Below are 27407 nucleotides of genomic sequence, written 5' to 3' on the forward strand. Positions count from 1 at the left end.
CTCACTCACGCTGAGCTAAGTTTCTATTCAGGGTTTTGATTTTCCTGGTAGGGCCTGGCATGTCAAGGGCCATAGTTTTCCTTACCGTTCTGGAGCCACTGGGCTTCTGGGTAAAACTGTCTGGCCAAGAGACACAGGCTTTCATTTTTCAGAAAGGAAACCCTTCCCAACTGGTGGAAAATAAGCTTTTGCTTAGTGACTAATAACATAAACACAGACAAGATTTCTGGGCTTATAAATAACCAGTTGTAAAAGTGCCCAAGGGAAGCAGCCCTTTTTGCCAGAAGAATGGCCAGGAGGGTTCCTATCACCTCCCTGATAGTGACCTTAGTGGGCAAGGAGCCTTGGGCCAAGAGTGCGGAAGTTGGTCATTCTTCAGGACAAATTCCCAAGGCCTTGCTCTTACACATTAGAAATCCTGGGCTATTCTGGAGAAATAATAGTTGATCTCTAAGGCCCTTCCTGATCGAAAATTTTGTGATTCTGTGGTAGCCACACAACATTTTTTTTAAATTTATTTTTTTAAATGTACAAGTGTTTCTCAGAAGTAGGCTTTTTTTTTTTTTTTTAAAGATTTATTTATTTATTTGAGTGTGTGCTCATGTCAGGCAGAGAGGAGGGGCAGAGGGAGAGAGAGGAACCTGAGCAGATTTCATGCTGAGCTCAGAGCCGGGCTTGATCCCACGACCCTGAGATCGCCACCCAAGCTGAAACGAAGAGTCAGACACTCTACCGACTGAGCCACACAGGTGTTCCAGCCACAACACGTTTTAAAGAGGGATGGCAGCCCGGAGAGAAAAGTCTTAGGGTTTTGTTTTGCAGGAGCTGGCTAAGAGGCACATGGGGAGTTCTGAGGATAGCTTCCCATTATTGAGCACTGGCTGAGGCACCCTGCCGAAGGAGCGGGTCCTGGGAGCTCCCCAATGCAGCTCCTCATCTGCATCTGACTGATGAGGAGACCGAGGTTCAGTGGGGGGGGGGGGGGGGGCGGTCAGGTTTGTGTAAAATGGTGTAGTGGCTAGGAGTGTGGCACGTGCGGTCCGACTGCAGGCTTAGGCCTGCCTTTGCCTCGGACTCGCTCTCTGGCCACGGTAGTCACTAACCTGGCTGTACTCAGAATTTCTCACGGGCACAACGAGGATACTCACAGGACCGAAGCCATAAGATATAATTCAAGCAAAGAGCTTATTAGCTCAGTGCCTGCACACGGTAGGCCTTCAGTAAGGGCCGCCGTTATCAGAAAGGACTCGAAGCCTCATACCTAACACCAGGGTCTCCTTGATGAATCACTGGTGTACCACGTCCAGAACTGCTATTTGCCTTTAGTTAATCGAGGGTTAGAGTGAGGGTCTTGACCTTGAGACTTGGCTGTGGGAGGGGTGGTGGTGGGGACTCAGAGCCCCATGTGGCCCCTGGGACAGCTCCCTCACCTGGCTGCCACTGAGGCCTGCCTCTCCTCTCATTCACCCTTGCTTCCCAGACCAGCTTCCTGGTTGTTCCTCCTGATATCAGGAGGGAGGTTGAAATGGCCAAATCAACTGGCAAAATTCAGAGTCAAAGAAGCCAGACCCTCCAAGGGCAATCAGGTATTAGCATTTTCCAAAAAAAAAAAAAAAAAAAAAAAAAAATTTGCTGATGCGTGATCATAGGACACTTTTATTTATTTATTTATTTATTTTTAAAATAAACATATGATGTATTTTTATCCCCAGGGGTACAGGTCTATGACTCGCCAGATTTACACATTTCACAGCACTCATCATAGCACATACCCTCCCCAACGTCCATATCCCCACCACCCTCTCCGGTCCCCACTCCCCCCAGCAACCCTCAGTCTGTTTTTTGAGATTGAGTCTTTTATGGTTTGTCTCCCTCCCGATCCCATCTTCTTTCATTTTTTTCTTTTCCTACCCCCCAAGCCCCCCAAGTTGCATCTCCACTTCCTCCTATCAGGTAGATCATATGATAGTTGTCTTTCTCCGATTGACTTATTTCACTGAGCATCATACCCTCTAGTTGCATCCACGTCGTTGCAAATGGCAAGATTTCATTTCTTTTGATGGCTGCATAGTATTCCATTGTGTATATATACCACATCTTCTTTATCCATTCATCTGTTGATGGACATCTGGGTTCTTTCCATAGTTTGGCTATTGTGGACATTGCTGCTATAAACATTCGGGTGCACCTGCCCCTTCAGAGTACCATGTTTGTATCTTTAGGATATATACCCAGTAGTACAATCGCTGGGTCATAGGGTAGCTCTATTTTCAGTCTTTTGAGGAACCTCTACACTGTTTTCCAGAGTGGTTGCACACAGGATACTTTTTCCCTGCAGAATATCTTGCAGGGCCCATGTGTATGGCACGTGCATGTGGAGCTGTTCCCCAGCCCCTTCTAAATACAGAAAGTCAGCCGAGGGGCAGGAGAGAAAGGCAGGAAAGCAGCCAGGATGGAGATTCAGAGCAAGGGGTGCGCAGGGACAGGACGTCAGCCGGGAGGACAAAATCAGGCTGCATTTTAGAGGTGGCCTAGCAGGACTCACTGATGGAGACTCTTCGTGGAGTCAAATACCTGGTGTTGAAACGAATGCTGCTTGGCTCTGTGTGACACTGTGCTGGCCAATTGGAAAGGGAGGAATCCCATCACCGAAATAGTCCTTTTGTCCGCGTGAGACCAGCAAGCCATACTTTCTGGGAGTCACTGAAGGGACCTGTGACTTTGGCCTCCTTTAGGGATGCATCGGACTTCTTCTTTTTTTTTTTTTTTTTAAAGTTTTTTTTTTTTTTTTTGACAGAGAGAACACAAAGAGGGAGAGAGGCAAGCAGAGAGAGAGAGGGAGAGAGAGGAGGAAGTAGGCTCCCTGCTGAGCAGAGAGCCGGATACGGGGCTTGATCCCAGGACCCTGGGACCATGACCTGAGCCGAAGGCAGAGGCTTTAACCCACTGAGCCACCCAGGCGCCCCTGCATTGGACTTCTTGAGGGTATGAGCCTCTTTGCTTATTTCTCTATCAAAGTACTCTCTTTTCTTCCTCCCCTGCTTTTAAAAATTAGAAAGCCCACTGCCCTCTCCCGGCCTATCATTCCATCGTTCTCGGAGCCTGAGCCACGCATCCCGAGGCAGCTTTCCTAGGTTCCAAAGTTTATTGTTAATGAAAAGGGCACAATGGGCTGAAATCCCTGGCAGGAGCCAAGGCTTCAGGGTACACCGAGGCCAGCAGATGCAGGAGCAGCCAATTTTATCTGGCTGTTCTCTTTCCTCCTCCTCCCTGCTCTCCTCCTTCCCCCTTCCTTTTATCAGAGAGGTTTGGCTGGACTTGAAGGAGCCAAGAAGGAACTGGAGGGCCTTGCGCTTCTAACAGCCAGTGACAAGGTGTGGGAGGACCGAGGACCCAGGCTTGGGGCATATTCCAGCTCAATTCCGTTCTCACTGAGTGTGTCTAGGAGTCTGGCTCAGTGCTACAGCCCTGGGGTCCAATAATATCAATAGTAACAATAATAGCTCATGTCACTGCGTACATGCCGTAAGTGTAGGCCTTGTTCTAAGCATTTAACATACCCAATATCAATAAACACTCCCAACAGTTCTAAGAAGTACTGAGTAGTAGTAGAAGTGCTAAGAAGCAGTATTATTTACACTTTAGAGTTGCTGAAACTGAGGCACAGAGAGGGCAAGCAACTCCCCCAGAGTCACACAGCAAGTAAGAGGCAGATCCAGGAATCTCACTGAGGAGGGTCTGGTTCTAAAAGTAAACTTTTTACACGTAAAGTTCCAGACTCACAGTCCAGGCAGAAGAAATGGGTATGTAAACCAGCAAACAAATCCATGTATTTGAAAGTGCTATCATACAAGTATGGGGTAGCACAGTGAGAGGGAGAGGGCGGCAAATAGAAGCCATATTTGAGTTCAGTCTTGACAGGTGGGCTGGAGTTTCCCCTACAGGTAAGGCAGGTAGTAAAGGCAGAGGGAAGGAGGTGGGAAACAGCAGTGTGTATGCATGTGTGTGTGCGCGTGTGTGTGTGTGTGTGTGTGCGTGTGTGTGCGCGCATTTACAGGCATTTGGGAAAACAATTTCCATGGTGGTGTGGGGGTTGGGTGGGAAGGGTCTGAGGCAGGGATCCCAGCTTGGGGTGATTGCTATGTCCTGACCTGCCACCAGGCTGTGGCATCATGGGTCTCTGTCCACGCTGGAAGCCAGAGATGAGCCCCGTCCAGTCTGGTGGGCTCAGCCAAACTGTGTGAATCTCTAAACTTCTTCAGGCCTCAGTGTCCCCATTGTTTTTAATGGTAAAATTAGTGGTATTTCTCTGAAAGTCTGTTGCAAGATCTAAATGAGTCAGGACATGTCAGGTACTCAAAACCCTACAGGAGCTTGGCACCTAGTAAGGGCAAGGTAATTCTTTCCTGAATTGTCCAGAATGCACTTAGGAAGTTTTGAGTTCGCTCATTTGATAATTGCAAATGGAGCCCTTCTGTCAGCATTCTGAGTGCTGGGGAGACATCTGTGAATGAAGCAGAGCAACCCTCATGTACACTCTAGTGGGGGAGACAGACTGAACAAATACACAGAATACAGAGAATAGGGCTGGGATGGATCCACGGGCTCAAACAGGACCTGCGGGTTCATGTTTGGAACTTTGGGTTCTATTCTGAGGAGATGGAAAATCTAGAAAGATTTGAACAAAGAGGTGACAAGTCCAGCTACCCATTTTGGGTTCCGAGTAGCTTGTGAAGTCTGGGTAGCTGGTCCATATCGAAGGGTTCATAGGAGGTAGGTGTTACCATCCATTGTCCTGTCGACAGGGACCTGTTCTTGGAGGCGGGGCTCAGGACAATGATCTTGGGGAAGGGTGTGGGGCCCTCAGGAATGAGAGGCACCTTCCCCTTAAGGTTGCCGAGGTGTGTCCGGTAACAAGAGCGGTGATGTCATTGTCCACCTAGCTGGAACACTCGCCCAGCTCCTTGTCACATTGAATGGCCTGACTTGTGTCCTGACTGGTCGCCCTTGGCCCCTGCTCAGTGACATCTCCATTGTCCCCCCTTGCACCCTCTGGAGCCATAAGCGGGCTTGTTGGATAAACAGGGTTTTGTGTGTTGCTGTCCCCCCCCCCCCCCCCACAGTGTTTGAGAACAAAGATAAGATTGTGATCATCATGGAGTACGCAAGCAAGGGGGAGCTGTACGATTACATCAGCGAGCGGAGACGCCTCAGCGAGAGGGAGACCAGACACTTCTTCCGGCAGATCGTCTCCGCTGTGCACTATTGTCACAAGGTACGGCCGAGCCCCGCCACAGCTTTGGTCACCGATGGTTTTGATGGTCATGTGATACAGGTAATACCACAGTATACAGGTAGTATACAGGTGATAGCCATTGTTGTCTGCATGGAGAATTTATGAAATAGAAGAAAATCACCATCACCCATAATTCCGGATCCCCAGCATAACCCATGATGGACATTTTTGTTCGTTTCTTTCCCATCTCCACCTCCTAACATTTTTTTTTAATTGAACTTCTTATTTTGAATAGTTTTAGGTGTACAGTAAAGTTTTCAAGCTGGTACAGAGTGTTCCCATATGCCCCTCACTCGCTTTATCCTAATGGGAACAGCTTACTTTACTATAATACATTTGTTGAAACCGAGACACCAACATTCGGGTGGTGTTATTAACAAAACTCCAGTTTTTTTTTAGATTTTCCCCAGTTTCTCTGCCAATGACCTTCCTCCATTTCAGGACCCAGAGTACCGCAGTACATGTATTTTTACATTTGTGTCTTGCCTTGTCACTTAGTATTTTAATCTAAACACGTTCCTATGTTACCAAAAATTCTCTGCAATTATTGTCATTGTTGGACATTTAAGGCTGGTTCCAATTTCTTTACATATTAACCTTTTCCTCTCATTGGAGTGATTCACCTGAGGGAAATTCCAGAAGTGAAGTCACTGGCTGTGAACCTTCCTGTGCTCTTGGTATCTTTCCTTGCATAGGTCACTTCCACATAGGTTCCGTACCTACACACACATTTTATCTACACACACATAATAAAGCCAGGTTAGCTTACCATTTGTCTCTGGAGGGGGAAATGAAGTACACAGCTAATTCCCAAGACGTATGTCAGCCATCGTCATTGTTCATCACGATTCCCATCGTACTCGTACTTTCCGCCAACGGTCACACCTGGAATGGTCTTTCACTTTGAGGACAATAATGACTTGAATCCAACATGGCATCCAAAATAGAGTCAAATTTCTTTGTTCAAATGATTGCAATGCGGGGCCTTCTGGTTTGCTAAATATTCCGGTTAATCAAAAGAAGCTCCGTACGTAATTAGAAGATACTACTCAAATCTAAAACCCTTTACCCATGTGAACCCTGTTGGGCTTCTCTTTGCCGACTCAAAAGGCACGGATGACTCAGATCATGTGGTGCTTTGTACATTATCCTTAGGCACGCATCAGCATAAAGCTCTACAGGTCAGATTTCCATTATCTGAGGTGGGTGAACACTTGGGATTTTGTACGAATGGAGCTTTATCAAGCTCATTCCCTCTTACTCTGAAAAGTAGGAACGCAATAATATAAACCCAAACTGCTCCCAGTCTTTAAAACTGGAAACAAATCGGGGACTTTAGATTCTGTATCCTTCTTCCAGGAGCCTTGGTTTGTGCCTCTCTGAGGTCAAAACACATCCAGGAAAGTTTGCGTTCGAGAAAGGAGTCGAGGGGCACCTGGGTGGCTCAGTGGGTTAAGCCTCTGCCTTCGGCTCAGGTCATGATCTCAGTGTCCTGGGATCGAGCCCCACGTCGGGCTCTCTGCTCAGCGGGGAGCCTGCTTCCCTCTCTCTCTCTGCCTGCCTCTCTGCCTACTTGTGATCTCTCTGTCAAATAAATAAATAAATAAAAATCTTTAAAAGAAAGAAAGAAAGGAAGAAAGAAAAAAGAGTAGAAATACAGCTTTCATCTCTTCAGCCGGTACTTTTGGAGATAGTAGGGACTGTCAAATGGAAAGGAAAAATAAACAAGAAAGCACCAGCTATAATAAACAGGCTGATCGTGAACTAAAGAAATCTTGATTGAAAGGCAGAAGTGTTCTAGCCCATTGGTTTGCTCGAAAGAGCAGCTTCAATCTCAGATGTCCTTTATGCACAATGACATGGAGAACTAACTCCCTGCTACTGGTCCACCCAGCCTGAAATAGCTGGTTCTTTTCCGTTCGACCTCTGCCCATGCCCTCCCCTACCCCACTGAAAGATCACTGGGTTTTACGAAGATTTGCGTGTATTCGTTGTTACTGTGGGGTAGACCAGCAGGCTATTAGTTAATGACTCCTTTTCAGCCTCAGTGGGGCTGCTTGCCTGTCAGTGCAGGTTTGTTTCCAGACTTGCCAGAGTTTGCTAGAACAGAGAGGTCGCACGGTAGGGCAATGCCCTGCTGGGTCAGCCCAGTGGCTAGGGTCTCCCCAGCCCATCCACCTTCACCCTCGAGTCTAGCTGAGCAGAGTGGATCTTGCAGAACATCCCTCCCAACTGTTCCGGAAATGTCCATTGCGGGGGTGGGGCAGGCAGGCAGACAAGCGGGACCCGTGAACCTCACATTCTGAGTCTCCAGCAGAGAAATCTGCTGCTTCGCCGAGAAGGGCAGCACAGACAGACATTGTTCGCCCCCGCCCGCGACTCTCTTGCTTTTACGCAGTGGAATGACAGACATTCCGTCGAAGAATCCCCCTGCTGTTTTACAAGCTCTGGGGGAGAATGGATTCCAGTCATTTTCCCCTCACCACACAGCAAGTGACTAATGCTCTCCTGTCGCTGGTCTCTGGCTGGCAGGGAGCGTCATGACAGTGAGGGGAGCCCTGAAGGATGGAGGCAGAGACCACCAGGGCTGGCGCGTTTCTTTAATCTGTCAAACTTCCCCTTTTGCTCACCCTCCTGCCCCCTCTTTCTGTCTCTTGGGCCGGCCGCCCCGTTCATGTCCGCGCCTGTCTTCTCGTTGCAGAACGGCGTGGTCCACCGGGACTTGAAGCTGGAAAACATCCTGCTGGATGACAGCTGCAACATTAAGGTAAGGCTCTTGCCTGGTGGACTGATTCCCAGGGCGAGGACTCAAGGTGCCTCAGGCTGCAGCCTTGAAACCAGGAGGGTGTGGGGAGTCACCTCAGTCCAGCCCTAGTCCTCCAATTCGACCAGCATGTTTCTGTCTCCAGCAACATGCCAGACTTCCATCTTTGTGCTGGCATAAAAAAGATGATGAAAATACCATCCCTGTCCTCAGGAAGTAGTCATCACCATAAAAACCCCTACGACCGTAACATATTGCATGTTTGCCAGCTATCGCTTACTTTTAATCTTCACAACCCTATGAGGTGGGCACTGTTATTGACATCATTTTGCAGATAGGGAGAACAAGGCACAGAGAGGTTAAGTAACCAACCCGAGGTAACACAGCGGTACCTAAGTGGAGTTGGGGTTTGAGCCCACGTGTGTCTGACTCACGAGGGTTTGAGTTGTCAGCAGGGCCCCAGGTTATGTAAGCGTTGGAACTGCCTCCCTGCCAGCCTTCTGTCACTGCGGTGCCATGCCGCCTCCTTGTCTCTCCAGACACTCCCACCCCTCAAACCGGCCCAGGAACTGGGAAGCTGACTGTGGTGGTGTGTGCTGCTGGGAAAGGAGCATACCATCCGGTGACAGGGCTGGCTTCCACGGAGAGTGTTTTTGCTGGCTGCCGCTGGAGTTGAAGCAAACTCTCCTGGCCCACAGGGGTTCAAGCGCCTCCCACGGGGCACTCTGGATGTCCTTTTGATCACGGCTGCAAAATAAGCAAATACAGTTTCAAAATAAACGCAGCTCGTCGCATGGGTTTCATTAAGAAATGGCCTCAGTACTCCTGACACCAGGGGATCCCTGTAATTGGCCACTGGTGACGTTAGTGCCTCATCCCTGGTCCCCGGACAAGGCATGGGAATGACCTTCTGTTGTCCCCTTTCCCGGTTGCTCTTGCTCTCAGTAGAGGGGGTGCATCGCAGGGAGACTGTTCCCTTGCTCCGTGTTTGGATTCTGTTTGCAGATCATGGTGGCCGCCATTAGTCACCATTGTTTCCTTTGAGAGGCTCCTCGAAGTCACGTTGGGGATGACCTCTTGTTTTTGCCAGAGGTTGACCTCTTTCTGTGTTAGTCCATAGAATACGGAGGAAATGGTTGGTCAAAGCAGTTCTTCCTAGGATCAGGAAGTGAGAGCTCAAGGTCTCTCCCTTTCTGGATTCTTCTAGCAGGAGCACTTGGTGTCCAGTCAGAAAATTCCCTCCTGTGTGGCTTCCCCGCTGCATGCCATCAGGAGAGCCACTTCACTGTGTTCCTGCGACATAATACGGGGGTAGCAGTCATGCTCACAGGCTTGTGTTCAGGACCAAACAAGATACCCTGTGTTTAGCTTTGTACACTGCTGAGTACTGTGTAGTGAGTCAAGATCAAGAGCGGTGGCTTTGGAGCTGGGGGGCCTGCAATCTGATTTGAATCACGGCTCTGTCCCTGACTAATGGCAGTGTTTTGGGTCAATGACTCCCCTAAGCCTCGGTTTTCTGACGTGTCCAGTAGGGATGCCAGTCCTGCCTCTGGGGGTAGTTGTCTATGGATTCATTTTCTCAGTGAATAGTTTCCTGAGCAGTTATGTGTGCCGTGCCCCGTGCCCGGGGCGCCTGGGGAGTCAAGAGCAAATGTGGGGATTTTCGTATGCAGAGCACCTAGCACTCAACTCCTAGTATCCAAGGTCCCTGCACCAGCAGTTGGTCACCAGAGAGGACACTGAACAGGGAGTCAGCTGCTGTGAAGGTGCCTGGGTCCTTGGCACCTGGCCAGGCCAGGGCTAGAGAACTGGATTCTGGTCCGAGGGGCACATTTCTAATGGTTTGTGTCATCCACCCTGGTAACTTTCTCTGCAGATTCTTCCTGCCACCTGCCCCCTGGAGCTCTCCAAATGAAATGTAGTCTTTACAAGGCCTGGAATGTGAGCCTCTGGCTTGGGGATTGGGTTCTGTGGGACAGTGTGACCTCTTGGTCCCATGATGTAGTCCCAGAAGTGATAAGGCACATAGCTTCCTATGGAGTCATAGAATTTCCCAATGGAGGAGAAGAATAGTTAGAATTCTGAAAGCAATTGTGCTGGGAACAATGGGGCAGGAGCCCTGGGGAAGGGAGCATTTGCAGGAGCAGGGGAGCAGTGGGGCAGTGGTGCGGAGCCTCCCAGCTCCCAGGACCGAGTCCTTCCATCTGCGCTCCCTGTCTGTTGTATAGATAAATAACAGATACATAGAACATTACAAAAATTGAATTGTCGGTCATTTTTTTCCCTCCTTGTCTTTTCCTTAGGACTATCTCCTCCTGGCCTTTCCCAAGGTAAAAAAAAACTCTTGGGAGCGCGTGTGCGCACACACATACACACATATGCACACGTGAACAGAAACCAAACCTTCCTTATTCCCCAACACGGATTCTTCCTTCTGCCTGTTCAAGGAATACCACTAGGACCTGAGAATCCTAGAGCTCCAAGAACATTGAGGGTCATTTTCCAGCCCCCTTGTTCAAGTGATGAAGGCCCTGTAGGTCTAGGTCACGTGCAGGGAATCAGAGTGGGCTAACTGTGTTTCTGGTTCCTTGGGGTGTGGCCCAGCGCTTGCCACACAGTAGGTACCCTTAAGTTGTTTGGGTTTGGGGTCAAGGGATGACAGCCAGGAGGAGAACTCCCATGTTTGACTTCTGGGCAAATTCTCTTTCATCATCTTACATGCACTTCCAAGAATTTTTTTTTTAAATGCATTTCAGCTGGTGTTGATTTGCCTTCCGGCTGTATCTGCCTGGCTCTTCCTGACTCAGCATTTTGTTGGGAGCACATTTATAAAGGACACTGGGGTGGCAAAGGCAGTGGACACATGGCCACACACCAGCCTCCGTGTTTAGGAGAACCCGTGGCATCAGCATCTGGCCCCAGGCCGGGGAGGGGAGAGAAAGCCCACGGGAGATGGGCAGCCAGGTCCCTCTGGGAGCCCCCTCTGCTGCCTCTCTAGCAGCGGTTCTGTCTTCTGTACTCCGGGGGTGGGAGGCCTGTAAAAATGTTACTGGTTTAAACTGGTCACATGTCCTGGTACTTTGGTGTGAGCTGTGTAGCTCATTTCTCCCCTCCTCTGGGCCTGATGTTGATTTGCAAAGAGCACATCTGGCGTTGGAAAGTATTTATCTGGCCAGTGTGAGAGGGTGTGGCTTCTAAAAATATTCACATAGTCTGTTGGCAGAAGGAATGAGAGCAGTGTGCTTCTTTGGGTTGCATTCCGTCCTCCGGAGAAGCCCGCTAAATCCTCAGTGGAGGAAGCCTGTGTCTACTAAAATAGACACCCAGCATAGCATTAATTTGCAATTAATAAAAATGGGCCAGATCCACATCCCACTCTCTGGGAGAATGCCGGCAATTCCCATAGAAGGCTCCTGTGAAAATGTCTTACGATAAGAAGAGGTCTAAGCACTGGGGTCAGCTCGCCTCCTCAAAGAGGGCTGGGAACTGGGTGAGCTCCCAGGGCTCAGCGTAGAGGGAGAGAGGGGAAATGGCCTGTTGCTCTGATGACAATGGAATCGCCACAGCTGCAGACAAAAAAGGAGCTTTGAATGGCCCCGGCTAAGAGGAGCTAGAAATCTCCGAGGCCACACGGGGCAGCTCGGGATATGGCCCCTGGGCTTTGATTATGTGCGTGTGAGAAGTCTGCATTCAGGAACTAATTCACTGATGGATTTGTTTGTTCATCCATCCACTTATGTATGTGTTTGTGTGCACGTGTGTGTCCACGCATACCCGCATTCACTCTTCTTTTTCTTTTTTTTTTTTTTTTAAGATTTTATTTATTTATCAGAGAGAGAGAGGGGGAGAGAGCGAGCACAGGCAGACAGAATGGCAGGCAGAGGCAGAGGGAGAAGCAGGCTCCCTGCTGAGCAAGGAGCCCGATGCGGGATTCGATCCCAGGACACCGGGATCATGACCTGAGCCGAAGGCAGCTGCTTAACCAACTGAGCCACCCAGGCGTCCCCCGCATTCACTCTTCTATTCCTGCACTTGACGCAGTCAGCAAACTGTGTATCTCCTGGGGGCAGGATATACTAGACAAGAGATATTTACTAAGTTCCGACCGTGCATCTGGCCCCATGCTGAATGCTGGCCTTGAACAGTGAGCCAGACGGCCAGGTCCTTCTTGAGCTTGGAATCTCACAGTTGTCCAGCCAGCAGTAACACGTTGCCGGGAGAAGGGTACGGAGGTGAGTGAGGAAGAGAAGGCACTTGCCCTCCAGTGGACTTAGAATTCTAGTTGGGGACACAAGTAGCAAACCAGGAAATATAGAACGTAATCATCTGGTGGTGAAGAGAGTCAGTGCAGAGAGTGGAGGCTGGCAGGTGCTGTTTTAGCTAAGGCGGTGAGAGAAAGCAACTTGTGTAGGACTCACACTCCTCAAACCCAGTGAGCTCTCTCTGGCTTCCTGGCTTATGCACACCTGGGTCCCTGCGCTTGGGATGCTCATCCCACTGCTCTTTGCCTGCCTCCTCCTTTCAGTCTTAGTTTGAATGCCTCTTCTTCCAGGAAGCCTTCCCTGATCCTCCTTTCTTGGCAGGGCCAGAGCGGCCCTGCTCTGTACCTCATAGTGCCCTGGGTCCTGTGTTCTGGAAGCGTTGAGCAGGAAGTGCTGCCTTTGTTAACTATAAATGCACCAAAAAGCCTCTAATGAGGCAGTGGTGATTGAACTTGGTTTTGAAGGCTGGGTAGGAGTTTGACAGAAAGAAATGTGCTGACAGCCTTCTACAGGGAAGCAGCAGCAAGCACAGGAATGGGGCACAGAGGCTGGAAAAGGAAAGTAACCTTTCCTGAGCCTCTGCTAGAAGCCAGAGTCCTGTGCCAGACCTTGCATGTGCCTTATCTCATTTGGATCTCAAGAATGTCTCTAGCAGTGTGGGTCTGATGATGCCCCATTTTATGGATGGGGAGGTTTTTGCAGCTAATATCAAGAATGGGGCTGACTGCAAACCTAAGGCCTTTCGACTTTAAGGCCTGGGCACCTGATAAATTCTACCCTCTACTGCTACCACCCAGACTTGCCCCAAATCTAAGAGAGCATCACACGTGGGGACGTTTTTGGTCCTTCCTTGCTTCAGTCTGCCTTACCTTGTCTGCAGGCAGCTTGCGGACAGCCGTTCCTGGGGAGGTTTCTCCCCGGGGAGGTCTCTCTGAGGGCCGATGGCCAGGCTGCCTGAGTCGTGGTGGCCAGAGTACCCACGAAGGGATGCCTGAGTCGAATGTGTGATGAGTTGTGATGGGTTACTCATTAGGGTCCTCTGAGACCCTGCTTCGTGGAGGTGCCCTCAGTTAAGAGCTTCCCCAGATCGCTTGGGGTGGTTCATTTCCCAGCTGGTGCTGAAGCTACAGGTCCACGGACCTCAGTGGAGCAGGGAAGGATCAATTAACTGCCTGAGTTCAGTGCTGGTAAGAGGCAGGGTTGGGATTTGAACCCAGACCTTCAAACCCTGCATCCTTTATTTCTCCCATCATGCAGTGCTGCCTCTCACTCTGGGCATGCCTATTCCAGAAGTGGGTGATGATAATTCCTCTGGGCTCTGGGGTGGGCACTGGCTCTTAGCGAACCATTGTTAAGCAGACCAACCCACCAGCAGTGTCGTAACGGCTGTCATCTAGAGCCAGCTGGCATGGGAGCCGTTACAAGGGCCCTTCATGCCTGTTCTTCAGTCTCCACACAGCTTTCTGAGGTGGATTCTATGATTATTCCCACCTTGCAGATGAGGAGACCCAGTGGCGTGGCAGGGCCCGCCCATCACCCAGTAGGGCCAACCCGGAGGCTAGCCCCAGGTTCTTCTGATCTGTCTAGCCCGCGGCACTTCCCCTCAGACCCTGCAAATGGCCATCAGTCTGTCACTCACTACCGACCTCATCAGTATTTTCCCCCAGCATTTACCCACCAGCAACCGGATACTTCCTTTTTCACCCGGTGAGCTCACAGCGATTATTCACAGAGATCCGATGTTAAACCCCCTTTAGGTACCACGTAGACGTGGATATTTATCCTTCCGCGTCTGGTTCGCTTCACTTAGCTCTGGTCTCCAAGGTGCTTCTGTGTTGTAGGGAGGCTCATTGTTTGGACCAGTGAATAATGACTTCCTACTTTCTAACTCTGATGTTTATCCAGCAGCGCACACCTCTAGAGCAGCTTGGTAATACCAAAAACTCCAAAAATTAAGGACCTGAGAGTTGGCTTCTCAGATTCCTTTCCAGAGCCCAGGCTGAATGGGATATCAGCCTAGTGTGGGGACATAATTTGGAGCCCATAATGGGCAGGGGTACAGTCCCATCACCAGCAAAAATGTGGAGTCGTTAGCTTTCTCCAGAGGTTACCCATGTGTCAGCAGTGTAAGACTTTCATTCAGTTGTTTTTGCCTTACTATGTTTAAAATCACTGTTTCCCAAATTTCAGCTTTGTTCAAATTTCCCAAATTTCTTTTCTTTCACTCTCTTCCTGGCTTTTGCCTTTTCCCTCAAATCTTCTGTGCTCTTTTACTCAAATGTTTTTATTTAGCTCAGTTCGCTTCTAAAAAGTATATTTATTTGAGAAAGAAGCCTTAAAATAATTACCTGAAATGGAAAAACCAGTGTTGTTTTGAGTATTGCGAGGTTGATAAAGCTACTATTATGGATTTAAGGGCGAGAAGCAAAGATTTCTCGAGCCCCAACTCTGTGCCAGTGACGGTTCTAAGCATTTTACATACTTTTCATCGTTTAATTTTCACTACGACACTGTGGAGGTCAGTCCTCTTCCTCCTCCCACTTTGCAGATGAGAAGCTGAGGCTTTGAGAAGTTTTATAAGCAGTGGCCATTGCTGTGCTTCTGGTCGACGGCGGCTCCCTATGGCGTGAAATCTTAGAGCTGCTGCCCGAGTTTAGGTGGTTCAAGGTTTGAGAACTGTGTGTGTGTGTTGATTAATACTCCTTTTCCGTTGAAGTGCCGAGAACACAGACTAATCTACATTTCTATTAATCTTCTGTCAGCGGCAATGACAGTTTTACTGGGAGAGGCTGATAAACATCAGTTTGTGGGGACTGGATTGGGCCCTAACACAAACACCCTTCTCAGGACGGATGCAGAGAGCAAGGGCGCCCGGACTGGGAGCACTCCGGGGTGATCGTGTGTGTGCAGGGATCCGCACGCTACGGCGGTGGGCACCTTTCACAGGTGCATGTATTTGGAAGCCGTGGACACTGACGGTGGGAAGGGGAAGTCTCCCCCAACCCCCCACCCCGTACTCTGCTAGGGCCTGGCCTTGGCTGCGCTCACTGAAGACAAAGCCCTGGGGTGTGCTCTGGGGCTGCTGTGGCCTTCCATTCCTTTTCTGATGGACGGGGCACACTTCATAAGCTTCTAACCAACTTCCTGCAAGCGAATCAGAGGCCTTAATAAGGAAGAGGAATTCAGGGCAATTAAATGCAATCTGAGCCCGGAGAACGCGTTTTCTGAAGGCAGTTCTACACCAGCTGCTTTCAATGTCATTCCATTCATTCATTCAGGGGCGACTTTTAGAAAATAGGCTTATTCTGGGGCTGCATTCAGAACAGAGTCTCAGTGCCACTGGGGCTGGGCTGCTCTCTGGGCATGTGAATCGCTCAGCCTATTTATAAGCCTCCAGTGGAAATCCGGTCAGAGAATGGCAGAAGCCTGCAGCGGCTCATCTCGGGAGGCTGGAATGAAGGTTTGGAGGTGCGGCTTTGTGTTGCCACCTGCTAGCCAGATCTCCTGAGACGCGTCCCCACATCTCCCGAAACCCCACTTTCTTGATCTGCCTAAAAAATGGCAGCAAAATAGCCAGAGCATGAAATTTGCCACCCGAACCATGTTTAGCGCTACCATTCAGTGGCGTGATGTATGCTCGCGTTGTCTGTAAATGGGCTTGGATTCGAAAGGGTGAGTTGCTCAGAGCAGTGCCTGGTAATTGGAAGTTGTTCCGTACGTGGGGACCAAGTTTCTTCTTCTTCTGCATATTCTATTCGTTGTCTTGTGCTTTTCAAAATATTTTGAGTGACAAGTATTTCTTGGGTTGGAGGCAGGTATGAAGTCGTGGATAAAACATAGATGAGGGAAATGTGGAATGTGCCACTGCCTCAGGGGACTCAGAGTCAGATGGACAAGGAGAATTTATTCTTTATATATATGTGCGTGTGTATCTATATGTATGCATATGTATTGATATATGCTCCATATGTGTATATGTACATACATAGCGTGACACGTGTCTGTGTGACATGTATATATGTGATTCTATGTGCTTATGCACCTATGCACTCACGCACACGCTCACACAGGGAAAAGTGCTGCCATAAAGGATAGTGAATAAAACACTTCAAGAATCCAGGAGAGAAGAGAGTGATTGCACAGGTGTGCCTGTCAGAGAAAGAGGGCTAGGCAGAGCGTTCATACAGAATTTGAAGACTTAACAGATTAATATTCATGGTGTCATCTTGAGTGATTGATTCCCCCCTACCCAGCACTAATCCTGTGATCCAGAACAGGAAAGGATCCCAGGTTCCCATTTTCTGGCTAAACTGAGGCTCAGAGTACCTAAGGGACCTGTCCTATGTCACACAGATGGCTAGTGGCAGAGTTTGGGCTGATATCTGGTGACTCAAAAACTAGCACGCTGGGTCTGTTTTACCTAGGGTCATGAAGTTGGCAGAATGGAATTCTTGGTAGAGCGGGGGTGGAGGAGGAGGGGGTCGAATTAGTGGCACTGGCCACAGTTTTCCAGAGTCACTGGGGGTACGATGTGATTTTAGGGGGACTGTTTCCAGATTAATAATTGTGTGTTGTCCTGTGCATTGGAAACGTCAAGCCTGTGATTCTGTGGATGTTTCTCAGAGCAGGTCTAAACCGAAGGTCAGGTCCCTGCAGAGAGCAGTTTGGAGTAACTAAGAAAAGGTGTAGGGTGCAGATCCAGCAGACTCTGTTGTGATGCTAAGGACTGCAGCTGGGAGTCACTGGCCTGGTCCTGTGGGCTGGTTCTTTGATGGAAACTGAGGACCGGAGAAAAAATGGTGACCCAGCTGGCAGACCCACATAGGTGCTCTAGTGCTCAGATGATTCAAGGTAGGTGCCCCCGGAACGCTAACCGGCCTCTCTGGGTCTTTCTTTTCTTTGTAGATTGCTGACTTTGGGCTTTCCAACCTGTACCAGAAGGACAAGTTTTTGCAAACCTTTTGCGGGAGCCCACTCTACGCTTCTCCTGAGATTGTCAATGGAAGGCCTTACCGGGGGCCTGAGGTGAGCAAGTTGCTGGGGTGTATGGGGGTGTGGGCAGGGGAGGAAAGGTAGCATGGATGGCAGGAACTGGATGTAAGAAATACTTCAAACAAACAAAAAAAACAAGCAAGCGAAGAAAGTTTTTCCTCATATGATTATAAAAGCCACAATATAGATATCTGGGAGGAAATTTGAAAAATCTAGAGAATAAAGTTACCTGCAGTCTCCCCTACAAGAGATAACCACTTAATATTTTTGCAACTTCTCTTTTATACTTTTTTCCAGTGTTGATCTCTTACATTTCAAAAAATAATAGCAATCATTATATATACATGTATACATACATGCGTGTGGCCTTTTACTGACTTAAAATTATATTCTGACATATTTTGAATTTGTTATTATTAAAAACGTGGTTTTGGAGGATGATATAATCTTGTATTGTATGAATATACATTAGTTTAATCACTTCCGATCGTTTTTAGTTTTTCCCTATTAGAACAAACCAAAGAGCCAAGCAAAAAACCCCCCTAACTTTGCAATGAGTATCTTTTTGCATATATCTTTGACAGCATGTATCTTCAATTAAGGAAATACAGGGTTTTTTTTTTTTTTTTTAAGATTTATTCATTTATTTTAGAGAGAGCGAGCATGAGTGGGAGGGGCAAAGGGAGAGGGAGAGAAAGAATCCCAAGCTGACTCGGAGCTGAACGCAGAGCCCAATGCGGGACATGACCTCACGACCCACGAGATCATGATTTGAGCCGGAGCCAAGAGGCCCAGCTCAACCGACTGCGAGGTTCCACTAAGGAAATACAGTTTTAATCACACCTTCTAATGCATGAGAAACGCATTTCTTTATATGCCTAAAGCTCTCGGGCCACGGTAAGAGATGTGTATGTGAAAACGCTATTTTGAAAATGGATGAGTTGCAAGTCATTACTCTCTTTGAAAGGATGGTTCTCTTTACAGAGAGAGGCCTCCACTCCTTATCTCCTTTAACTAGCAGCAGCTCGGTAGGTGGAAATGTCTCCCTCCAAATATTTATCTGTTGGACAGTGTTGGAAGGCAGGGCTGGAGGGGGAAGAGAAGGATGCCAACGGGCTCTACCAGTTGCAGTGAAGAGAAAGTCTTTCTAAAATAAGAATGTACGGGAGGAATATCGGATTCAATTTATAAAACTCTAGAAACTTGACACTGTCCATTCATCATAGGTAATGAATGTTTCTTTGATCTTTGATGATCTCTTTCTGGGATTCTAAGCCTGCGGCCTGTGATCTGGCTAGCAAGCATGTTTTATCTGGCCCCGTTAGTCTTTCTAAAAGAACTGGACAAAGCATTCAATAATTGGGAAATTTCGCATACAAGTCTGGTTTCTGACTTCCTGAAAGGATCTGGCAGTGCTGGGTCTACATTACGGTGCGGCAGCCGTTAGTTGAGGGGAGGCTGCCGCTGTCGGGGGGGTCCGTGCACTCCCACCTTGTACCTCACATTCTCTCTTGCTTTGTTCATCCTGGTTGCAGGCCTGGCTCTTGTCAGCATTTGAGTTGGCAGCCCCTGATCCATTTGAAGAAGGTGCTGGAAGGCCCTGGTGCCTGGGTTTGGAGTGAACAGCCCCGTGTCCCAGTCTGGCACCCACCCTGGCAACACAGAGGGGCTCTGGAGAAATCATTTAGCTCTCGTGTGCCTCAGATGGGTCTGTCAAATGAGGCCAAAAATAATCCAGGCCCTCCCTGTTTCATAACATCATCCTGAGGATTTAAAAAGGAGATAATCTTTTTAGCCCTTCTACAGATTGGGACTCCTGGTCTCTGAGATGGGAAGGTCAGGCTCTGCCGCAGCCCACAACTGCACCACATATCAGTTGTCAGGCTTCGGAAGGGGGGAACCCTTCTGCCACGCGCTAAATTCAGTTCCTGGGGTCATTAAGGGTGGCTTCTCAGCTCCTGTATGTCCCATCTCTCTGCTCCAGGTGGACAGCTGGGCCCTGGGCGTGTTGCTTTACACTCTCGTTTACGGAACGATGCCCTTCGATGGTTTCGATCACAAAAACCTCATTCGGCAGATCAGCAGTGGAGAGTACCGGGAGCCCACGCAGCCATCAGGTGCGTGCCCTGAGAGGGTCAGTGGTTGAGCGGGAGTGGTTGGCTTACCCTCTGTAGCTCACACTTTTTTGCTTCTGTTTTAACATTTGTAAGGAGTCCCCTGCTTTTCCTCTTCTTTTTTGCTCCAGATTTTTGCCTTCTGGCAATGCTGGCTTGCTAGGCTGCTTTGCCCAAACCTTCCCAAATGGAATTTCTAGAACAAATGTCCTCTACACCAGGCAAGCCGAGAGTCCTGTGTGCTTGCTGGGTGAACCTGGGCGAGTCTTTACCATGTAGATTCAATTTCTCCACTGTAAATTCACATTTTGGAAGAGAGATCACATGAAGTCCTTTCTAGTTCATGTGGTCATATAAACCACCGTCATTAGACCCAGTGCCATGAGGGGGACAACTGCTTTTTTTCACCACTGTGCCCTCAGTTGGGGCATGGCCCACAGGTGCTGTTGGATTATTCATTATTTATTGCTATAACAACTCGATCCCTGTCCTCCCCCACCTCCCTGGGTCAATTTGGTGGTTTAGACAACAGCTAGGTACCCTAGCTCTCCGTTCCCTGGGTTGGCTAGAACTCTTCTAGCCTTGCTTGGGTTGCTTCTACAGTGGCATCCAGATGGCGGCTGGGCTGGGTCTGACTGGGTGACAGTTGCTCAGGGCTCCTCCCCATGGGCTCCCTCTCCACGAGCTGCCTCTCCAGGCCCCTCTTTCCAGGAGGCATCCTTGACTTATTTCATGGTGGCCCAGGGTTCTAAGATGGAGGAAGAAGAAGCTTCCGGGCCTTCTGTGCTGGACAGGCAGATAACGTCACTTCTACCCCGTTCTGTGGGTCAAAGCAACCAAGATTATAAGCTCCATCTCTTGCTAGGGGAGTGTGCTGTGTGACTGAAAAGTGTGTCTACCTGCCTGTCTTTGGAAAGTACTTAACACAGACCTTCCTATATAGACACACAGCACGCACGCGTGTGCACACACACACACACACACACACACACACAGCCAATTTCTCACTCTTTGCAGTAGTTACATTCCACAAAGTTGCTATGGGCACGGAATGAGTGAATACCGAGGCCACATGGTTCCTAGAGCAAATACAGGGCCCGCGCTCTGGTCACAGTATATTGGTGTCGACTGATCAGTACATAGCCTTGTTTTACATATATTTCTGTCCAGAGACACCTCATTTAAAATATCCTGTGGACTCCTTCACATCAGACTCTCAGCCAGCAGTGCGATGGCTCGTACCTAAACGAAACCCATCTGACACATGTGTTTTCTCCGTAAGGTCCCTCATCACAGCCTTCTCGAACTCGGGAACCAGAGCTAGCGCTTTGGGCCACTTTAAAGGACAAACAAAAAGGACAAAAATGTGAAAAACATGGACAATGCAGGCTGTGAAAATTACACCTGTTTGCAGTATGAGAGTGGAAACAAGAAGGCAAGGAGGCGTCGTCTCCTTCGACCTTGGCGGGGAGCATACGTGCATGCTGGGGGTGACTCGGATTTTTTGCCACTTTGCAAATGGACATAAATGACAGGGAGAGTGCCCACACATTGATTTGGGGGTATAAATACATTTTAGTGAGCGGGAGAATTTATAATACAGAATCCTATGAATAATGAATACATACGCATATAGATAGGTAGGCAATTAGGTGTGTGTGTGTGTGTGTGTGTGTGTATATATATATATTTTTTTTTTTTTTTTTTTTTTTGAGACATTTCAGGTGACTCACCTGGTACCAACACAGCTCCTGGCACATTGCAGGAATCTAGAAAATATTTACTAAACGACTAAAGGAGCATCCTGTTACTTTTCAGGGGCGCAGCTCACCCGTGGTCGCATTGCCTGACCCCTGCCAGCTACTCATTAGCCCACATAAGTGGCTGAGGGGGAGGCGGCGCCTTCCCAGGATATAATTCACCTCCCGTTGGGGGAGCACAGTTTGATCTTAAAAGTCAATTTATAAGCTGTGAGAGTCTGTTGGTTCCTGTGGCCTCCTCAACATCCCTTCGAGGCTTTCCCCTAGTTGTCTGGCAGCAAAAACGTGCCCATGGAATGTCTCAGCCAGGCTGTAAGCAGATAGCGGGTCTAGATGAGCTGTGTGAGCTGATGGCTCGGTAGGCTGCGGAGTATGTCAGAGAGGGAGAGGAGGTGAGCTCACTGGGCGTGGGTTTCAGGACTTGGCCAAGGCCCAGGGTCAGGCCAGCCTTGAGGATGGCCCCTCGCACTGCCCACATGTGCCATCCTTCTCGTTCTGCCTCTTTGACAAAGAGCTTCGCTCTCACCGTCTCAGCCCTAGATGTCCTTTTCATGCCGACACACTTTCCCCATGACCTGGAGCACTGCGTGTTTATACGAGACCACCTCACAGGCCTATAGAAAAGCCAAGGTCATCTCCCCCTGTTTTCCCTTTTGGTAAAATAATATCCACTGAAGAAATGGTGGGGCCCTCCTTGGGGTCGGGTCTGGAATCTGCTCCAGTTACCTAGCCTTCCCCATTTAATGAAGATCTGAGTTGACGGAGAGCTCGGTAGTTCTAGGACATTCCTTTGCATGGAGAAACATGCCAGAGGGTGACCATGCCCTAGCCTGTGGTTCCATGTCCTGATGATGCTTTCCGGGGACAGTCTGGAAGACTTTGGCTCCTGCTCCCTGGGGTGGCAGGACCAGGTCTCCCACTTGCTTGAGCACGTCACCCCACGCCAGCAGCGTCAGCCCCATCAAGGCCAAAGGCTTGCGTGATGTATCATTCTCTTTCTCTTGTGCTACAGATGCCCGAGGCCTCATTCGGTGGATGCTGATGGTGAACCCCGATCGCCGGGCCACCATCGAGGACATCGCCAACCACTGGTGGGTGAACTGGGGCTACAAGAGCAGCGTCTGTGACTGCGATGCGCTCCCCAACTCCGAGTCGCCGCTCTTGGCTCGCATCATCGACTGGCACCACCGTTCCACGGGGCTGCAGGCCGAGGCTGAGGCCAAGATCAAGGGCCTGGCCAAGCCCGGGGCCTCCGAGGTCATGCTGGAACGGCAGCGGTCCCTGAAAAAGTCCAAGAAAGAGAACGATTTTGTCCAGTCTGGCCAGGACTCGGTGCCCGAGAGCCCATCCAAGCTGAGTTCCAAGAGGCCCAAAGGGATCCTGAAGAAACGGAGCAACAGCGAACACCGCTCCCATAGCACCGGCTTCATCGAGGGTGTCGTGGGCCCTGCCTTACCCTCTGCTTTCAAGATGGAGCCCGACTTGGGCCGGACCGCTGTGCCCCTCCCAAGCTCCCCCGAGGCGGAGGGGCCGGGCAAGCTCAGCCCCAAGCAGTCGTCCACGATGCCCAAGAAGGGCATCTTGAAGAAGACCCAGCAGAGAGAGTCAGGTTACTACTCATCGCCAGAGCGCAGTGAGTCTTCGGAGCTGTTGGACGGGAACGATGGGCTGGGCAGTGGCCTGCCTTCCCCCAGTCCCCCGGACCCTGCCAGGGGGACGTCCCATGGCCTCTCCTGCCGCAGGAAGGGCATCTTGAAACACAGCAGCAAGTACTCAGCAGGGACCACGGACCCGGCCCTCGTCAGCCCTGAAATGCCCACACTGGAATCCTTGCTGGAGCCCGGCGTCCCCGCCGAGGGCCTCTCCCGGAGCTACAGCCGGCCCTCCAGCGTCATCAGTGACGACAGCGTCCTGTCCAGCGACTCCTTTGACTTGCTCGATTTGCAGGAGAATCGCCCTGCCCGCCAGCGTATCCGTAGCTGCGTCTCTGCTGAGAACTTCCTTCAGATCCAGGACTTTGAGGGGCTCCAGAACCGGCCCCGACCCCAGTACCTGAAGCGGTACCGGAACCGACTGGGAGACAGCAGCTTCTCCCTCCTCATGGACATGGACGATGTGACTCAGGTCTACAAGAAAGCTCTGGAGATCTGCAGCAAGCTTAACTAGCTCCCCAGGGTGTGGGGCTGGGTGGTGGGTGGGTTTGGGGGAGCCGTGGGAGTGATGACTTGTGCTAGTGAGCTGGTTACCTCTTTGCTGGCCATGACAATAGACTGAAGAAGGATCGGTGCCGTCTTGGTTGGCCCAGTTTGCAGCCTTGAGCCAGCACCTGAAAGGGAGAAGTGGGCTGTCTGCCAGTCCTGCCCACTGCCAGTCAGATTTTAGGTCCTAATTGGCATTTACTTTGTGGCACTTCCTAGAGGACCAGCTGTCCAGGCGAGGTGGTATTGGCCAGCACTAAGAGGGAGGGGGGGAGGAAGCATATGGGAGAGGGAACATACACCTAAAAGTTGTCCAAATACTCCTGGAGGAAAGGCAAGAGAGACTGGGGCCATCTGCCTGGGGTGAGCTCAGACCTTGCTTCTTCCCTCCTCACGTGAACAGGCTTGGTCTGACTGCATGGGGTAGACAAGTAGATTTCAGCCACCTGAACCTGAATCGGTGATTGATTGGTAGTGGCTGCTGGGTGTGCTGGTGCCAGTACCCTAGGCACATGGGAAGGAGTGCTGTGATTGAATAGCAAAGGCTGCCTTGGGAATGGGAAGGGGAGCAGTAACATCCATGCCATGTGGTTGCCATCCCTGACATGGCTAAGCCCTGAAAGTGTTGGGTTGAGGCATCCTGTGGGATCTATGCTTGTCTTTCATGCCTCTAGTGGGTCCTTTGTTAATTTGCTACTCTACCTGGAATGAAAGACAGGGCCTTGGGCAGGGAGAGAATGCTCTGAACACTGCTAAGGTTTAAGAGTCAGCCCGTGGTGATTTTTGGGCTTCTTGCTGTTTCCCACTTCTTTCCCAATGTCTGCCTTGCTCTTTAGCACAACCTCCCAAGGGTGGTCAGGGAGAAGGAGGAGGATGTCAGAGATCAAAACTCTGGTGTGTAACAGAACTTGGGACCCTCTGAGGTCTTTGGGCAGATGAATGAAAATTGGTCCACACCAGCAAGAGGGCAATTTGTCGATTTCTTTAACATCTCATTATTAACTGGAATGCTGCCTCTTGGATTCTCACCTGCATGAATTGGATGTGACGCTGTCCACAGTCTCCAAAGGAATAACTGGCTCAACGATTTACCCTGTTTACTACTAGCAAATGGTTTTCCCATCCACCAAGTGTAGCATCCGCAGAGGCGGGCGAGTTTGCTTCTAGGGAGTTAGTGTGTAGGTGGGATATTTGGATGAGGAAAAGAAAGGTAGGTATAAGGTGCTCCCCCTGTATCTAGGGATTCTGTCATGGGTTTGAAGTCCTAGACTTTGGGGGAAAAGAAAGTTCCACCCATTCAAATAAATAAGGTGTTGAAAGAGCAGAGTGGGTTGGGAGGAAGCATACAGAAGAGGGAACATGTCCCAAGAAGCCATCCAGATGGTTCTGGAGGAGGCAGAAAAGAGGTATAGCAAGACTCTTATCATAAAAAGTAATATAACTAGGTATTTAACATCTAGACACCCAGATTACAGGTGATAAGATGTCAGTCCCACAATGGGACATCTTCAGATACTGGGTTTGGAAGTAATGTCTCATGGGGGAATTTGAGATGACTTCAGATCCTACTGGCTATGCAAATGGAAAGGCTTGTTTCAAGATGGTCAGCCTCTACTAGCCACAAAGGCATACAAGGAGGACTAGTCTTGAGGGGTATTTTTGGGAAAACCAACAGATGTAGTTTATAGGGAGAATGCAAAAGAATTCACCGTAAGGCACTGAGAACATTCTTTGGAGTAAAACTGCCCTAAGAAGATGGCTCCATTTCTCCCCTTGCCACCAGCTCTGGTGGTGTGGCTTGTGCATGCCTTCAGGTCCACCTGGATGGTGTGTTATGGGAAGCTTCTCTGGTGTCTTTCATTCAATTATACCTCCTTCCTGAGCTCCAGTATAGGTTCAAAGGGAAAAAAAAAAAAAATCTGTAGATAGCCAATTGTGTGTGTGGGAAGTGTGGGTGCATGGAGGGCATCCTGCAGCCTCCAAGCTTCCCATTCCTTGTCTCATTTGTGTAATCTGTTCTGGACAGCCTGTATGGCCACACTGCTGGTCCCGCATGCATGGCAGCTGGCCTCGTTGGTTGCTGTCAATATGCCTAAGGTTTAACACCTATCTACTTGGTGAGACATTTTTTTCCTTTTGCCAAGTGATTGTGTCCGTTTAGTATTTTCCATCCTTCTACAATGACACTATTAAGGAAAATCATTCTACTTCTCCCCTTTCCCCCGAAACCCCTCCCCCCACATGCATGTTCTCTTTTGTCCATCAACCCAGATCGTGGATTGTGACAAAGACCGTCCTCCACTCAGAGGCAAAGGGTCTGAGTTGAGTCCTGGTGTGCTGCTAACTAGCTGGTGGCTTGAGACACCTGCAGTGTTTGGGCGGCTAAGTTTTCCCTTTAATGAGGACTGGAGGGGTGGGGTAGCCCATCTCTCAGGCCCCCTGCCTGCTTGTGACATTCTGCTAACACCTTTTGATTCTACATGCTGTGTTGACTCTGTCCTTTCAAGGAAAAACCTGGAATAGAAAAACCCTGACACGCAGCTCCCTGCTTCCTGATTAAGTCCTATCATCCCTACCGGCCAATCCCCGAACAAGGAAGTCCTGCGTGATTCATTTCCATGGAATTACAAGTGAGAGACACTTTTATGACCTGGTGGACCAAGCGGGAGATTCCATGTCAGCTCTCCTGGTCCTTTCCTGGCCTCTTTTGGCCTTGCCATGTCTTAGTTTACACATTTGCCAAAGGAGTAGAATTATACTTCTTTTTACAGGTAAATTTTAAGGCATGATCAGTTTTCAGGAAGTGCTTCAAGACCCTAGGCGAAATGAAAATGCTAAGTGCTCCCTAACTTTCCATCCCTGTTATAAGGTGCTGCTTCTTTGGATGATGGGGAGCACTTTTCAGGGGGAAATTCAGGGGAGTGTCGCCCTGGCCTGCTGTCTTGAGTACAAATGTGAATGATCAACTGACTGCTTTTTGCCAAACTGGAAATGTTCTGTAGGGATTTACTGGCATGGTATCATTCCTAGAAGAAAAAAAAAAAAAGAGAGAGAGAGAGAGAGAGAGAGAGAAACTTGACTGCACATTTTTTTTTTTAAATCCGTGTTGTGACTTTTATTTAATTTCTATTTTTTTTTTGTTTTGGTAATAAAAAGTTGACTTTTTTTATTTGAATTTGTCTTTTTTTATTTATTGGTCTGAAAGGCATTTCAAAGGTATTATAATAATATATTGGTGTAATTTAATTGGTGCAACATGCTTTATGGCTCCAGTCAAAATTGGTTTTTGTTCATTTGATTGGTTTGAGCCCAGAACAGCCTACAGGGGGAAAAATGCTGGATAACAACCCAAAGTGTTTGTATTTTCATTGGAAATTGACTTTTGTTTTGTTTTTCTTTTTTTGTTTGTTTGTTTGTTTCCATTTTTATTTTTAAATTAAATAAATTGCAATGAACTGAACCGAACTGGGACCTTGTTTCTTTATTTGGTTGATTTCCTCTTACTTAATCAAGTAAGTGACAGAACGCGTTTATGTAGCAGAAACCCACCCAAGCTAGTTTATACACAAAGGGGGAATTTATTTGAAGTTTTTGGAAAAAGAAATGCAGCTAGCGGTGCAGCTGGAACCAGAACTGGAGAAGGCAGAGCCGAGGGAACGACAGGCCCTTTTTTCTGCTCCTCTTCGCACACTGGCTTTCCTCTCTTCCTCCTCTTGTAGCCTAGCTTTCTCCCTGATTTTATGACCCAGTTTGGTTTACCCCACAGCTTCCAAATGTACACGTTCTCTGGTTCCAAAAGAGACGATGGAATGGGTTCCTTCAAACTGGACTAGAGACAGCATGGAAGGTTAATACCCAGTCATGCTCTCTCCTCCTGGCTCAGCTCCCTCTGCCTGGCCTTTCTTCAGCAACCCCCTCTGTTCTCAGGGTGGCCAGACTGCTAATCTGATTGCTCAGGGTCCAAGATCAATGGGCCGTATTTCCCAGTGGGAAAAGCCACTACTCTGTCACTGATAAAAAT

At 49.1% G+C, this 27407-nt stretch overlaps 1 protein-coding gene across 1 annotated transcript in view; it reads left to right on the forward strand.

The window, feature by feature from the left end:
• The window catches only part of NUAK1 (NUAK family kinase 1), a 72086-nt gene extending 45240 nt beyond the window's left edge, over positions 1 to 26846 (forward strand). Inside the window, exons 3-7 of the mRNA XM_059402189.1 lie at positions 5124 to 5275; positions 7998 to 8063; positions 17228 to 17347; positions 19299 to 19431; positions 22201 to 26846. Of these exons, the coding sequence (XP_059258172.1) occupies positions 5124 to 5275; positions 7998 to 8063; positions 17228 to 17347; positions 19299 to 19431; positions 22201 to 23354 (1625 nt within the window). The 3' untranslated portion in view covers positions 23355 to 26846. The remainder of the gene's footprint in view (positions 1 to 5123; positions 5276 to 7997; positions 8064 to 17227; positions 17348 to 19298; positions 19432 to 22200) is intronic.
• The last annotated feature ends 561 nt before the right edge of the window (positions 26847 to 27407 follow it).

Source organism: Mustela nigripes, chromosome 6 (assembly GCF_022355385.1).
Source record: "Mustela nigripes isolate SB6536 chromosome 6, MUSNIG.SB6536, whole genome shotgun sequence".
Taxonomy (NCBI): Eukaryota; Metazoa; Chordata; class Mammalia; order Carnivora; family Mustelidae; genus Mustela; species Mustela nigripes.